We start from the raw sequence: 15,650 nt of genomic DNA on the forward strand, positions 1-15,650 counted from the left end.
GGTAGCTTTTATACCACTTCTGCAGCTGTCAACTAGTTAAAGCAATAGAGAGTCACTGAGAACCCAACACACTTACCTAGCGTATTCCCTAAGGGATGGCATACTTGTCAAAAGGTTGGTAAAATTTTAGCTGCCTGCTTTTAAGCCTCTTAACGAGCAATTAAATATCTTTTAATATTGTTAATTACCTGCCGTTTGCTGTCGGGTCTGCAATCCGAACGCAGATCTGACAGGTCAGAAACTCACACGGAGGCGGGTTCAGAGCAGGATCCTGACCCGCTGTCAATCAGGGCCATTTTGACAACGAGTCTGCCTCCAAACCCTTACTCGCAGGGCTGGGATTCCAGCACTAGTGTGAACTAAACAAGTTGAAGAGCTCTTAGCTAGGTAAATAATTTTCAGTCGATGCCCAGGTCAGGTATAGCAGAAGTTGGATGTGGAGTGAAACTCTCTTCTGTTCCAGCAATGGTCCCAGCCACAAATTCAGCAGAGTACTACTTGCTGAACCAGTGTGCTATTGTCTAATTTCCTACCTAAGCTATCTTGTCGCCATTCAGAATGAGATTGTTAATTTAGAATCAATTAATAGAGAATGAAGGGCAATTTTGTGCGATGGATCCATGCCAATTAGGCAGTGGAGTGAGACTGTCCCAAAGCTTTGTTTTTATTTTGTTCTTGTTTTCTAGGCCATAGTGATTTTACTAGCTAATGGCTTTCTGAGAGCAGATTTACTTGTATTAGCAAGCAGCCTCCCAATGTACACTTTCGCTTCCGCTGGTCCAAAGCAGACTTCAAATTTTGACTTTGGATTTTCTCTGAAGGGTTTGGTTCTCTGAATTTGAAATTCTAAGGATCAGAAACTCAAAAATATTCATGTTGACCATTGAAAATGCATTCATTGCCTCATTAATGTAATTCATCATGTAATGTACAACAAGAGAAAACAAGGCATCCAGCTTCTAACCACCTGCTTTCTGGTTTATTTTCAAGAAAATACATTGAATCTGTTCCCAATCGAAGCAATGAATACATTCCAAAATAACAAACACGCTTTACGGCTGTTAATACTGTTCTCTTGAGGCTCACAAATGAAGATCAGTAAAAGCTATGTTAATATTCGTTATATGAACAGCAGGACCACTGTAATAATGAAATAATTGTTTTCCAGGCAGCTGGCCAAATTCATCAAACCAAATTTAAAGTAACCCATTCTGTGTGCTCAAACCATGATGAAACCATCATTAAAATACCAACCCTCGGAGCGGGATTGTTTTATTTTGTCATAAAACTTTCGAAGGAAAATTAAAATCATTACTTACTGGGTCTTGCTACTTTAGATGTATCATGGGGAATGGAAAACAATGGCTTAATAGAAAATCCTGCATATATGCGAATGAAATGTTTAATCACTCAATGACCTCCCATTTAGTGTAGCGCCAACACATATTATTTACACATGGTCATGTCTTACGCATCATAAGAACTAGAAATGGAACTGAAGCCAGAAATATGTGAACCATTTATTATTCTCTATTGAAAAAAACATTGTCACCGGCTGAGGATTCTTACTATTCTATCAGGAGCATCTTCATTTCTAGGTCTTATCTCATTTGAGAAAAGAGGTTCATTACAAAATACTCATTAAGGCTCCACGACGTAACTTTTTTTGCATCTCTTCTCTGATAAGACTAGTACTTTTTTCTTTCAGAGGAAGTTACTTGAAAAGAACAAGCTCTGTGTGATATTGAAATCCTTGATACATACACTGTACATAATAGATTTTTGTTTGTTCAATAAATGCAAGAAATCATGATACACTAATATAGTGCAATGTTCCACAGAATATTCAAAAGTCCCTCTTAGGCCAGAGTACTTGTTGAGCAATAAGCGGTGTTTCCCTTCAGAAATGCATTTACAGACAGCAGATTGTAAATGCAATATTGTTTCATTTGGATTGTCTTCATACCTTTGTACTGGAAATTCTATGCAAACTTTTCCCTCACATGTTAATATGAAAATTGAATAAGGAATGCTGTATATTCAGTCTTGGTATTCATTTCATACACTAAACATTTTAAAAAATGAATACAATTCTAATAATAATTTTCAGTTATGTTTGGCTTCTTGACTTTCAAATTTTTATAGAAAAGCACATTTGCACTTTCTGAGAATTGTTTCTCCCTTCAGAAATACAGTTTTTGTGAGACATTTCTCAAAGCTGTTTTTGAGGTTTGTCTTCTTTGCTCGTGTTTGTGACATTGAAGTAAGGTTAAGGCTTCTGTCATCTTATTAATATGAACAGAACAAAGGAGGAGCTTCTTCTCCTGAACTCATCACATGTCCATATCTCCGTCGTAGGCTAAAGTCAGAGGCTTCTGCTGGGGAGCTGGACGTGTCTGCTGCTTTGGTTTCCTGCTGCAAAATAAAAACAATGGGAATAATAACTAATTCTACTCAAACTTTAATACTGCTGGTAAACAGACTCAAATAGAACACCGATCCACCTACATGGTACATCAATCCTGGCTGAAAGAAGCAAATAGTAATTACCTATTGCTTAAATTTCTGATGAAGCCTAACATTATATGACAGGCACTGAATGGAGAACAGTGACTCTATCATGCAATGTTCAGCCAGCAGACCTGAGTTATACTGCAATCGGCCTAGTCGTTTTGCAAGCATACACAGGACCCCATTCCTAGGCTGCTACTTTTTATTTTATAAGTGAGTTGGCAGGAGTATCAAGTTTAACAAATATCCAAACAATTGCAAAGCCATTTCTTAAACTTGGCACTGAATTGGAGTTATACCGCAGTATGGAACCTTGGAGGGAATTTTAATTCCAGCACAGTTGACTGGTGGACCAGGCTGGGAGAGCATCCTGGCCAGCAACAAGGCAAGTTTCCGGGGGTTTGGGAGGGTTTCAGGAACATGGAAGAGAAGGAGCCTGGGTCACCAGCAACCCAAACTATTTTAATGGGATCTGGTGAAGCACTCCAACAATAAGTTGTAGTTTCTAACGTTGGAGGGTCTGACAGCTTCTATTGAGTGGAACCCACATTAGGTTATAATAATGGATTTAGGATTCTATCTGATTCTGATTAGCATACATTCTTGATGTTTCCACCTTAGTCAGGTGGGCACCTTAGCTACCCAGCTTTAGGGTAGCTATGAGGCGGGAAAAATGGCAGTAAGTGAACCACTTTGATTTTAATTCCTGTACTGCCTGGTTTCCGTAGGCCATAGGGTGTTTAAATCCCCACTTGTGCTTAATTTTGCATATGAACATATTGGCCCAAAAATTGCGGTCAGCTGCGTAGCTACGGATTATGCCGCCAACTTACGAAAAGAATAGGAACTTACCTTATGCGAGGCCCACAATGGAGACTTGCCTTTCAGCGCTGCAGAGTTGTGAGCATCATATGACATCACAAAGGGCAGGAGCGCAGTGTACGGAATATGCGTAAGGAAAGACACACTCACAAAAGCTGTCAAGATTAGGCCACGCCCACAGAAACCTCCCTCCGTCTCTTCCATTGAAATTAAATTTAAAAAACTTTTAATTAAACTGGTACTTGCACTTATTTCATATATCAGCATTTTGTTTTATTTTTTTCATCCAAACTCACAATTTATTAGTCCCTATGTTTACAACTTCCTGGCAATGGAACTGCCTTGCTAATTACTGTGGAGTAACTTCTTGAAAGTTTTATTGTCGAGTATGTTTATAATTAGGCTAATATACAAAAAAAAATCAGAGAAATAAATGTCTAGCTGGCTCGAATTTCTGTGATTATCTGGTTCTTCACATTTTCTGATAGTAATCTATTTGGTGACAATTATACTTTTGAACAGACCAGTGGCAGCGCGGATGAGAGATTATGAGAAATAACTCTGTAACAAAAGAATGTCTGCAATGTTAAAGCAGATCACCATGCTCGGATGTTCTTCAGGTAAAATTATGTTACCCAGAGATTTTTTTTTCCCAATTGTAAGTCAATTGCAAAATAACCAATACTAAACTATAAAGTGGTACCTTGCTCCCTCGGACATGATCTCCATTAAACATTGAACAATTATGTATACAAAGGTCTGCCACATTCCCAGATGAACGTTTTATTATCTAATCTGCTTTACCTTTATTTTGGGAGGTGGGGATATTTGATTTGTTTAATAATCCCAAAGAAAAAACAATACGAATTACATCCCTTATAGGACGGAAATACCTCCTATCATCAGTAAATGCTTTCATGTGCACGGTTATTTGGGAAGGTGTTTGTGTAAGCCGCTAGTTGTATTTGCATCTTGGGAGAGACTGTGAACAGCCCAGTCAGGTATGCATGTCGTATGAAGCTGTAGAAGTGCTCAACGATCTGTGAATTAAAATCCGCAGCAGCACGTCAGGGTTATTAAAGCGAATCACGTATCCTGTTTGTTATGTCGTTCATTTTTGAGATGAAAGGACAGAATTGGTCACTTAAATTTGATTGATGTGCTCTTTATTTAACTTTCTTATTCAACTTCCCAATTAATTAAAATGAAATTCGACCACCAAAACGTACACAATATACATACATGGATCTTTAAAACAAATGTAAAACAGACTCCTGTGCCTGCTTTCACAACCGTAAGAAAAACATCCGTAATTGCTGGGCAGTTGGTGGGCAAATAGCCCAACTCTGTGACAACAATTGTGACTTCCAAAGTCATGTGGTTCATCTGTCAAGGCGTAACTTGACAGATCGCAAGTTTGGAACTTAGCACATGCGCAATTGCATGCATAAGTTCCGAACTTGCGGTATATTTCACAGGCAGAATGACGGCGTACTCTCAGAGTACGCCACTATAGCCACCACAAAACTCAGGCCAGTGTATTTCTTTGCAAGTGCAGGAGTTCTGAGACAGGATTATACAGGATGTATAGTAAACTTCAACTGTTTCACAGTTAGTTATGTTAACACTAGTTTGATTTTTCTACAAACAAAATGAAGATTAATCAGTCTTGGAAAGCCAATAAATTCATGTTTACATTTCAACATCAGAGTTAACAATGGAAATTAGGTGTGTCACAGGCAGATTCCGATTGGCAAAGTTATCAAAGCTCACTGATACTGATCAACAGCTTGATTTGAACAAGTGAAGCTGTAAAGTACTTACACAATACCACAAATCCACACGAGGCACATTCTATGGACGAGGTCACTCTGTGGCCTGCACCTTTATTCACAGGACCAAGAAGTGCTGATCCTGTGTGGGACCTCCCTTTTTATATACCAGGATGACCAGGTGAGGAGTGTCTCCCACAAGTTCACCCCCTGTGGTCAAGGTGTGCATTTCTCAAGTATATACAGTATTACAGTGTTGTTACATGAAGGTTACATACATGACAGAAGCTATATGGTCTGCTTAGTAAATCAAGTTCTCATGGAGTTAACAATCAAACTGATTTCATGTTTTATGGGGCAAGCTATCAATCCAGTTGATTCCGATCCACCTTAATGAGCAATCTCATTCTATAACCGTCATTTTAAAACAAAGAATTGGTTTGTCTTGTTATAAAACAGCACAGAAACAATTCATTTGACTGATCTTTTACTGTATTTGCTTTACAGAATATGTTATTTTTCAAGATTTCCAAAATAAGTTTTGAAACTGCAAAGAATGGTGTTGCCAGTTAGCTAAAATATTATTGCAATCACACAATACACCGCAACACTAAAATAATGATTTATTCACAAAAATTGGAATAATGCTGTTTTAGTGCAGTTGGAAGTTCTTTGCTATTAGTATGATGGATAACTCATTTGCATTTAACATTAGAAATATAAATTGCTTGGGCTTCTATGCTTACCAGACCAGATACGACAGGACAGTAATGAAGATAATGAGGACTGCTACGGCAGTAGATACTCCATAGACCCAGACCTTTGGTTTACCATCTGTCAAAGAAAATGTAAAAAAAACAACGGATTTGGTTTAAATTGATTTAACATTTAAAAAGAAGGTAGTTTTTGTACCAATCTGCAGAGAATATAAACAGATCAGAGCTGATTAAGCTTATTGAAAGATAATTGTGAGTGAAGAAATGTTCTGGCATTCACAGAGCTGTTCAGGCTTTCTTTAAATAAGTACCACATCCAAAGGCCTTAGACAACACAGAATGTGCCAAATGGAACAGCTGCAAAAGAAGCTCGCAGCTCAATAGAATCATTGAATAGGAATAATTTTAACTAGTAACTTGGCTAAAAAGCTGTAATTTTCTACTCCTCTCAACAATAATAGTTAGGGGATTGGTATTCCATCATAGTTGTTGGGCAAATCATTCTTTATTTCCCGGGAATAACAGCTCTTGGATTCTGAAAAGGAAGATGGGTGATGCTGTGAGCCAGAATGCTGTCATTTTACCTCAGAGACCCTGAGTTTGAACGCAGCCAAGATAAGAGAAATGAGAACCTTCCATCTGTGCTGCCTGAGTGGGTTTTCTGTGAAATGAGCAGTTATATCCAGTTCATTCTGTGAGCAGGGCCAGAACATAAAACTCTTCATTACATTGACAATCATACACAGGGAAACCAAGATGGTGAAGGAAATGGAAAAATCCTCATTGTTACAGTAAATGGTGCAATTCTGAGCTTTGGGTAAATTTTACTGCATGGATACAGCACTAGCATTTCCTCTCAAGACGTTATACCAGTTTTGGACTGTCTTGAGCATTCTGATAAGTGATGGATGCTACCTGCAAGAAGGACAAAGGCATCAATTTCATGGTAGTGTCATCACACCATCCTGACAAACATACATCACCTTTCCTTCATCGTAGCTGAGTCAATATTCTAGATTTCGCTACCGATCACCATTATGGGACCACTATCATTCCAAGGACTGCAGCAGTTTAAGGAGAAGACCCCTCACCACCTTCTCAGGACAACGAGGGATGGACAATAAATGTGGCCTTCCCAGCGTTTCAAACACCCCAAGAACACATTTTTAAAAAGAGTGAGTTGTGATTAAAATGCTCCAGTTCTTCCCCAGCATATATTAGGTATACATTTTAAATAAATTCAAGAAATCATCTGTGGTTATATTGGTCATTTACATTGCATTTGAGCATCATAGGCAGTCCCTCAAAATCGAGGAAGACTTGCTCCCACTCTAAAAGTGAGTTCTCAGGTGACTGAACAGTCCAATAGAGGAATTACAGTCTCTGTCACAGGTGGGACAGACAGTCATTGAAGGAAATGGTGGGTGGGGAGTAGAAGGCAGGGTTCTCTGTGCATGTGTACTCAAATGCATAAACAGAGGATTTGTCTCCATCTGCCAGAGAAATCCTAATGCTTGAGCAGAGCTGATCAGGTCACCAGCTCATTTCAGTTATTTAAACAGCAAAGCAAGCTGCCTTTAAAACTGACTGCACCTGCTTCAACACACTAGCATAAGATTGCCTTTTTCTAATGGTCTCACCCCCATTTCCATGGAATCAGCAGCGCTGTGCTATATATTTGTGAAAGATTGTGCCACACCAACATCAAAGGTGCAATATGAGCAAAGGATTTCTGACCACTGGAACCTCCGTGGTATAAGCTTTAATAGCTACATTGTTTTTCTAACAACAACCACTCCAAAAATTGCGAGGAGGCTGCTTCACCCATTCATTTCGCTAGATATCCATCTCTTACTCGCCACCTCACAGAATAATAACAATGTAGGTGGACCCGTGGTTGCAGCTTTTCATTTCCAAGGCGCCAAAAAGCAACTTAACCTAAATTCACCTTGGAGCGACGGCAATGGCGGCGGTGAGGTCTTCCGGGTGGGTTATCAGCCTCCAGCGCCCCGCAGGGATCCTCGGGTCCGGTTTTGCGGCAGCGTGGAGCAGCACCGCCCGGAAGAGCTGGGCCAGTGTGCAATGCCCCCTGGTTGTGACACCGGCACGAGTTTTGACTTCAGCCCGGCCCGTACGCCCCGCAGCGCGCCCCGCAGCGAACGCCTGGGAAATCAGGTAGTTCAACAATACCGACTGCACAGAGGTAAGCAATGGACTTCTACAGTAAGTGTGACTGCTTTTTCTTTTAATTCTTTTTGCGATTTATGCTGTGGTCGCATGGGCAATCTTTTGGGAATGTTTTTGTGGGGGTTTTTTTTAAGTTTTTTTTCGCTCCAGGCGTCTCTCGGAGCGCTCCCGGCCCGGCTCTTTAGCTCGGGATTTTCCCATGCTAGTGCTCAAGAGAGGTGCGCAACGCCTCCCTTAGCGCTGAGCCCCCTGACTCAGGGCCCGATTTTACTTTCTGAGGCGCAAACTGTTCCCGGGCGCAAACTTTACTGCCCCACAGCCATTACTGCCCCGAAATCATCAAAGCCGAACATCCAGCCCTTGGACTGTAGTCACTGTTGTTACGTGGGAAACGTGGTAGCTAATTTGCGCACAACAAACTCCCACAAACAGCAATGTGATACTGACAAGATAATCTGTTTTTGTTATGTTGATTAAGGGATAAATAGTGGCCCGGACACCAGTGATAACTCCCCTGCTCTTCATTGAAATAGTGCCATGGGATCTTTTACATACACCTGAGAGGGCTGACGGGGCCTTGGTTTAACTTCTCATCTGAAAGATGGCACCTCCCTCAGCACTGCACTGGAGCATCAGCCTAGATTTATGTGCTGAAGTTCCTTGAGTGGGACCTGAACCCACAACCTTCTGACTAAGAGGCGAGTGTGTGACCCACTGAGCCACAGCTGACACTGTTGGGAAAATATTAGTGTGCACAACTGGAGTCATTTATTGTATGTAATCTTCAGTGACTGCTGTTAGCAGCAATGGAATAGAAAAGATTAATGTTTAAAGGCTCTAGCATCTATTACGTAAAGAATTTAAAAAAGCCAGCCTATGACAGCCATATATTAATCATCTCACTGCGAAGAATCTCTGATCTGCAATAAAACCAAGAACCACCTCCACAAAAGAAAAGCAATATAGCAAACAATGTTACCCGCAAGCAACATAATCTAGATAATGTAATACGAGTCAGAGCAGTGAGCCCATAGCACTTCCTTTGTTGCACTCTGTGCGTTGAATACATATATACATCCCAAGTGGCTGAAAATAAGACTGATCAGTGATGTAAAATTTCAGTAGGAAGCAAAAGGTGATGACTAAAATATTGCATGGCAAACAGCCACACATTAGAAGTTGTGAATACTTTTATTTTGGATTGTTGGTGATAGAATCAATAATAATTTGTTGACTACAAATTATGAACATATAATGAATTTCAAATGGAGGATACACGCCTAGTACCCTGGCTGTCAATTCATTCGAAGTAAAACATATAACTTAAAAAAGACTACATAGCAAAAATAGTACAAGAAAGTAACGAGAAAAATGGTGATAATAATTGGATATATAGACCTCTGGGAGAATACTGCAATATTAACATTTTTGACAAGATGCCTTTCTACACAGACTTTTTGGATTGTTGGATCAATCTCTGTCACATACACAAAAGCACCCAGTGCCTTCAGAGCCTCCCAGCAACCTCTTCCAACCTCTCCATGTTCACACACTGCCATTTGCTTTTCACTGAACATCGCATCTATTGTTCTCTTTATGCCAGCCAAGTTGGACGTCAGTGAACATTAATGTTTGTGTGTGAGACAAGACATTTAAAAAAAAACTTTTATGCACAGTAACAGCTCTTTAAGCACGTTTATATTAGATATAGTTTGGTTTAGATACAGAGAAAAGGTCACTCTACCCCATCTCAACAAAGCAATTTAACTCAATTCTGAGAAATACACTCCCCTACTGCATCACTATGAATAATTTTAGAAACATAGAAAATAGGTGCAGGAGTAGGCCATTCGGCCCTTCGAGCCTGCACCGACATTCAATGAGTTCACGGCTGAACATGCAACTTCAGTACCCCATTCCTGCTTTCTCGCCATACCCCTTGATCCCCTAGTAGTAAGGGCTACATCTAACTCTTTTTTGAATATATTTAGTGAATTGGCCTCAACAACTTTCTGTGGTAGAGAATTCCACAGGTTCACCACTCTCTGGGTGAAGAAGTTTCTCCTCATCTTGGTCCTAAATGGCTTACCCCTTATCCTTAGACTGTGACCCCTGGTTCTGGACTTCCCCAACATTGGGAACATTCTTCCTGCATCTAACCTGTCTAAACCCATCAGAATTTTAAACGTTTCTATGAGATCCCCTCTCATTCTTCTGAACTCCAGTGAATACAAGCCCAGTTGATCCAGTCTTTCTTGATAGGTCAGTCCCGCCATCCCGGGAATCAGTCTGGTGAACCTTCGCTGCACTCCCTCAATAGCAAGAATGTCCTTCCTCAAGTTGGGAGACCAAAACTGTACACAATACTCCAGTTGTGGCCTCACCAAGGCCCTGTACAACTGTAGTAACACCTCCCTGCCCCTGTACTCAAATCCCCTCACTATGAAGGCAACATGCCATTTGCTTTCTTAACCACCTGCTGTACCTGCATGCCAACCTTCAATGACTGATGTACCATGACATCCAGGTCTCATTGCACCGCCCCTTTTCCTAATCTGTCACCATTCAGATAATAGTCTGTCTGTTTGTTTTTACCACCAAAGTGGATAACCTCACATTTATCCACATTATACTTTATCTGCCATGCATTTGCCCACTCATATAATGGTGTTTTCCTGGTGTTGACATCCATGTTGCACACCATTTAGCAGATATATAATAAGCAGTTACCAAGGAAGTAAATCACTCACACGATAAAAAAACACTCGCACACTCTGCTTTTTGTCTCACCATTTTATCAACAAACAGACAAAAAGGTTAAAGTACGCTACGCTACGTGAATATGAGTATTGAGATTGCATGCCCAAAGTTGGTGTCCATTACTTATTTTTCATTTACAAATCAAAAATGGTATTAGCCACATCTGGATTCTCAATTAGTTTCATGTGGCTCGTGGCTAATGCACTGGATAACACTGGTATAGTACATCACCACATCCCTTTGAGTATAGTTTTCTTTTCAAGTTTTACAAATATATGTTTGTGTCCCAAATTCCTTCTTAAGCACCAGCAGTGATACTCTTTTATTGGAGCTTTAGCAAGTATTAGTTTAAAATTTATAACTACTGTAAAAAAAAAAAATCCCCTTGAGAATAACAGTGTGGTAGGAGTGTACAATTTGCTGTTGTGTGTGGTTTTATCAGTATGAAAGTGGCAATGCAGTGATGAAATTATATTACCCAAGGAATTGAGCAACACATATGGCTTAATGATATGTGCAAACATGAGAAAAGCCAATCAATAATCACCCTTGTTACCAGTGAAGATAGGATAACCGATCAGTATTTGAGAAATGTTGCAGGAATATTTTTTTACATTTTTATTTTTAAAGGATTAGACAGGAATCTTTCCATTTAAAGTATACAAAAATGCACACAAGATCTTAATGTGCTCTGCCCAATACCTCTTCCAAAGCATTAGTTAAGTAGTGAAATGAATCACCTTGCTTGAAAATTTAAATGTATATATTTTATAAACCAACATGAAGGCTGCATGGCATTATTCGGGAAAATAACTTGCTCACATTAAACGTAAATATAGCTAAGGCTGGTTCCTTGGGTAAATTACGATGACAAATCGATGTCAGTTGCTTGAAGTGAATCCTGGACCTAAAGTACTCTATTTTCCCACAATCTCTTCAACAAGATGTCTGCAGCTGGCACCTCGGTATAGCAATTCAACGGGCTAAAATGTGAGCAGCATACACTGGCCAATAACACTTGAGGAGTATATTCAAGATTTTGAAGTTTAAACATTATGGTTTTAATAAAGAATCCATTAGCTGTCAGAAAGAAAAATGCCTGCTGTTAGCAACTTAAATGGATGATAGTACTTATCTCTATTTTGTGGGATTACCTTGGGTGCATTTAAGCATATCAGTAAAAAATATACAGCGTAGGTAGCAATATGCCTGATACAAATATTTATAATATGAAATATATCAACACAGAGATATGTTTAGCAGCAAGGTTAATGGATTCATGTTGCAGTTTGTATCTATTGATTCATTTAGAGTTAGAGTGCTACAACTACGAACAGTTTGAATCATTTCAGAGACTAACAGCCGGACTTTCAAACTATTTGGGATATCACTAATACGATGATTCTCACTGTACTTGTAAGATATGATGGATTTGCTGCCATCAATCAGAACTGAGAACATTGAACACCAGAACTTTGTCACAGAATATGCAAATTGCATTTTGAAATATTCAAAATGTGTTACTTGCAAATTAAATGCTCCTTTTTGAGTACAATTTTTTGGGATGAAATGAGTTCAGTCACTTTTTAAAGGTTGGAGGTTAAATAATGGTTGATGGATGTAACTTCACAGATTATTTTCCTGGGCAAGTGCTGTTTGGTTGCAACTTGAATGTAACTGGAGCTGTGCTGCAGAAAGAATGGAGCGCCTGGATTTCCTGAAGGCACTGATTTGAATAGAGAATGTGCATTTTGTGTGCTTGTGGAGGCACACAACTGGAGTAGGCCACTTGGGAGAGAAGATGTTTAGGCGCCCTTCAGGCCTTAAGGGGCCTGAAACTGATTAAAGGGCAAGGAACAAGAAGAGGGAGCAGCAAGGAAGTGCAGCAAAGCAATCATTATTGAATGGCCTTGAGGTTCTTGCCATAAGGTGACTGTTTTAATCTCTTCTGACAGTTTTGAAATGTAAAAAATTGAAGCAGGCTGAAAGCTTAGTATAAAATTCTTCTACTGTATTAGTGACTGAAGAATATCTGCACTTGCAGTTTTTTAAGTTCAATCCCAATATTTTTGTCTGTTTCTCTTGCAGGAGAGCACGGCAGCAGCTTGAAGAGGAAGGCAAAGAGTTCTGCAATTTGATAAGCAGAGCACGGAGCTGCTGATTCTAGCCGTGTTCCTTATCTCTGTAATCTGTTCCAGCCCTGCAACCCACCGAGAACTCTATGTTTCTCCAAATTTAGCCTTGTGCAAAAAGGCAGAAGGTGAAGTTGCCTCTCTTCCCAGCTGTCAAGATCAGGGAAACAGCACCATGTGGTCTAGCTTTTAAGAGGATGATTTCAGAGCAAAGTTGTTGGAGGTGATTGGTGGAGCTACCAGAAGCATGTAACAAATGACAGGTAGTATGGAGGAGTCCAACAGTTGTCCAAATTGGATTCCGAGAGTTGGCTTATAAAATCTGTAGACATCTTTGGATAGAATGGCAATTCCAAAGCAAACTGCAGTGCAGCCCTATGCCAGAGAGGAGGCAATGACAACTGAAACTATCACCACATCACTGGGCATTGTTACTGATGAGTTTGGGTGAAGGACACGAGATGGGGGCAGGCTTCCATCATATCACTGAAGCACCAGCAGATCAGAGGGCACGGGGACATTCACACTCTGTGTAGGATCAGGACGGATGTGGATATGGAAGGTGAGGCTCTCTCTCACGATAGCAACACTTGCATACTATTCCTCCACCCTCTTTCCATGACTGTCTAGGAGCCAACAAGGCAGGCTGGGTCGGGTTAGTCCTGCATCTGTTGGAGAATTAACAGCCTGTGGCGAGACCGTCTCTGCCTGTGCTCTAGGAGATCGAGGGCATCCTCATTTGTGTAACATGGCACAGCATGGCCACCTCTCTCTGTCTATGGTCAGTGATAGCTCACTTAGAAAGACTACAAGCATGCAGCCACAACGCCATATCGTAAAAGTAGGCAAGAGGGAAGCATCGTGGTGATAAAGAGTAGAGAGTCACATAAGTATAGTTGTTTTTTTTTAAGTCACTATTGGAACTTGCTTCTAGCCTACTTGTGCTTTTTGTTGTAAATGAACAAGAAAAACAAGTGTGGGTGAATACATTGAATATTTGGGAATAAATGGAGAGTAAAGATTTGACTAGGAGGATTCTTTTCATATTAATTGTCAGATAGAGCTATTCTATGGGAGCTGTGGAAACTGAAGTCTGAAATTTTTGGGAGCCCATTTGTTATGTATGGAGAAAGAGTCAGACTGAACACTGTGAGCTCAAAGTAAAATGTGACCTTAGCCTTTTATTGCAGGTTTCCAGAGTGTCTCTCCAACCTGTGAGGCCTCCTTAAATACCTGTGCTCCCAAGGAATTATGGGATCACTTGGGACTCCAGGGGATGAGCTCTCGGGTGGCTGTACAGAGTAAATACAAGTTTACATATATAACACCATTGACCTGAAATCTGATTGCACAGATCCTGCCACGTATTTTCATGCAGTTTACTTTGATACACCTTCTTCAGATGTAACCACCTGAGAAGCCATACAGGACATTCAGGTGCAGTGCTTTCAGGCACAAAACAGGGACAAAGGATCAGCACCCATTTTTCCTAGCGCCTATTTTTCAGGTGCTATTTAGACATTAAACCCATTGGGGAGCAGAACAGAGAGAAGTATCTTGCCACTGCGAGAAGTGGATTATGGAATTTGTAGCATCCTGGCTTTATTTTTATTTCGGCATTGTTCCCAAAATATCTTTGTTAGAGCATAAAGTGCATATGTCCTCATGTCCTCATCAAGAGTAATACATACTGTACAAAAGAACAAAATTAACCTCAGCAAAGATGGACTGAATTATGTAGGATGCTACAGTTTTAGCTGGGAATATTTGTGCAGCTCCTTTGTGTCAGCAAATGGGCCGAAATTTGGTAGTGCCCCATTTGGGGCATTAACTTTTAACTTTTTGAAAAGTTAACGCTGGGCGAAATGGCTTGCACAATTGTGGGAAATTGGGCGTTTTCGCCCCAGGAGTAAAGGAGAAGGTAAATGAGACGCTAATGGCCTCAGTGGTGTATTGCAGGGGTGCTATTGCCAGAGAGTTACCCAATTTCAGCTGACTTGTATTCAGCAATCAGCCTTCAATCCTTGCCTCTAGCTCATTCCGGCTCTTAAAGGGGAGGTAATTTCAAACTGCTGCTGCTTATTTTCAACATTGCTGCGCTTGAGTCAGATCTCTCAGCAACTGAGACACCTTTGTGCGATGGCTGGTGCGAATCCTGCTTCAAGAGAGAGGGCCACACGCTTTAATAATATTGTGTTGGAGACATTGGTGGGGGCAGTGGAGAGAAGGAGGGAGTCACTGTTCCCTCCACCTGGAAAGAGACCATCACCACAGGTATTCAGGGTCATGTGGCGAGGAGGTGTTGGCCAGCACTGTGGTAGACAGAACCCTGCCACGGTGCCATAAGAAATTCAATGAACTCAGTCTGGTGGTGAAAGTGAGTACAAGCTTCCGCACCTCCTCCATACCAGCCTCCGAACATTTGTCTGTGCACACTGTGCAAATCACCACTCCCCAGCACTCAACCACTGAGCATCTGCAGCTGCTGACACTCACATCTTCATCTCACAACTTGCCTACATTCACAGCTATTCAACCATGGCAGGCATATTTTCCACATACATAGCTAGACTCTTACTCATGCAAGTTCCTTTCTTTTGCAGGCCAAGATAGCAAATAACAGGAGGGAGCAGCAGCGGACTGGAGGGGAGGAACCTCAACTGCGCGAGCTCACTGACCTTGAGGAACGAGTACTGCTGCTCATTGGCTCGCAGATGGTGGCACCATGGCCAGCATAGATGTCAACCCTG

At 40.8% G+C, this 15,650-nt stretch overlaps 1 protein-coding gene across 6 annotated transcripts in view; it reads right to left on the minus strand.

Annotated features, from left to right (window-relative positions):
• Window positions 1-1,508: 1,508 nt before the first annotated feature.
• thsd7ba (thrombospondin, type I, domain containing 7Ba) overlaps window positions 1,509-15,650 on the minus strand; it is a 1,512,301-nt gene continuing 1,498,159 nt past the window's right edge. For all 6 annotated transcript variants that reach the window (XM_070875389.1, XM_070875388.1, XM_070875385.1 and 3 more), the window contains 2 exons: window positions 5,852-5,939; window positions 1,509-2,415 (listed from right to left, as the gene is read on the minus strand). In XM_070875389.1, the coding sequence (XP_070731490.1) occupies window positions 2,334-2,415; window positions 5,852-5,939 (170 nt within the window). In that variant the 3' untranslated portion in view covers window positions 1,509-2,333. The remainder of the gene's footprint in view (window positions 2,416-5,851; window positions 5,940-15,650) is intronic.

This window comes from Pristiophorus japonicus, chromosome 3, assembly GCF_044704955.1.
Source record: "Pristiophorus japonicus isolate sPriJap1 chromosome 3, sPriJap1.hap1, whole genome shotgun sequence".
Lineage (NCBI taxonomy): Eukaryota > Metazoa > Chordata > Chondrichthyes > Pristiophoridae > Pristiophorus > Pristiophorus japonicus.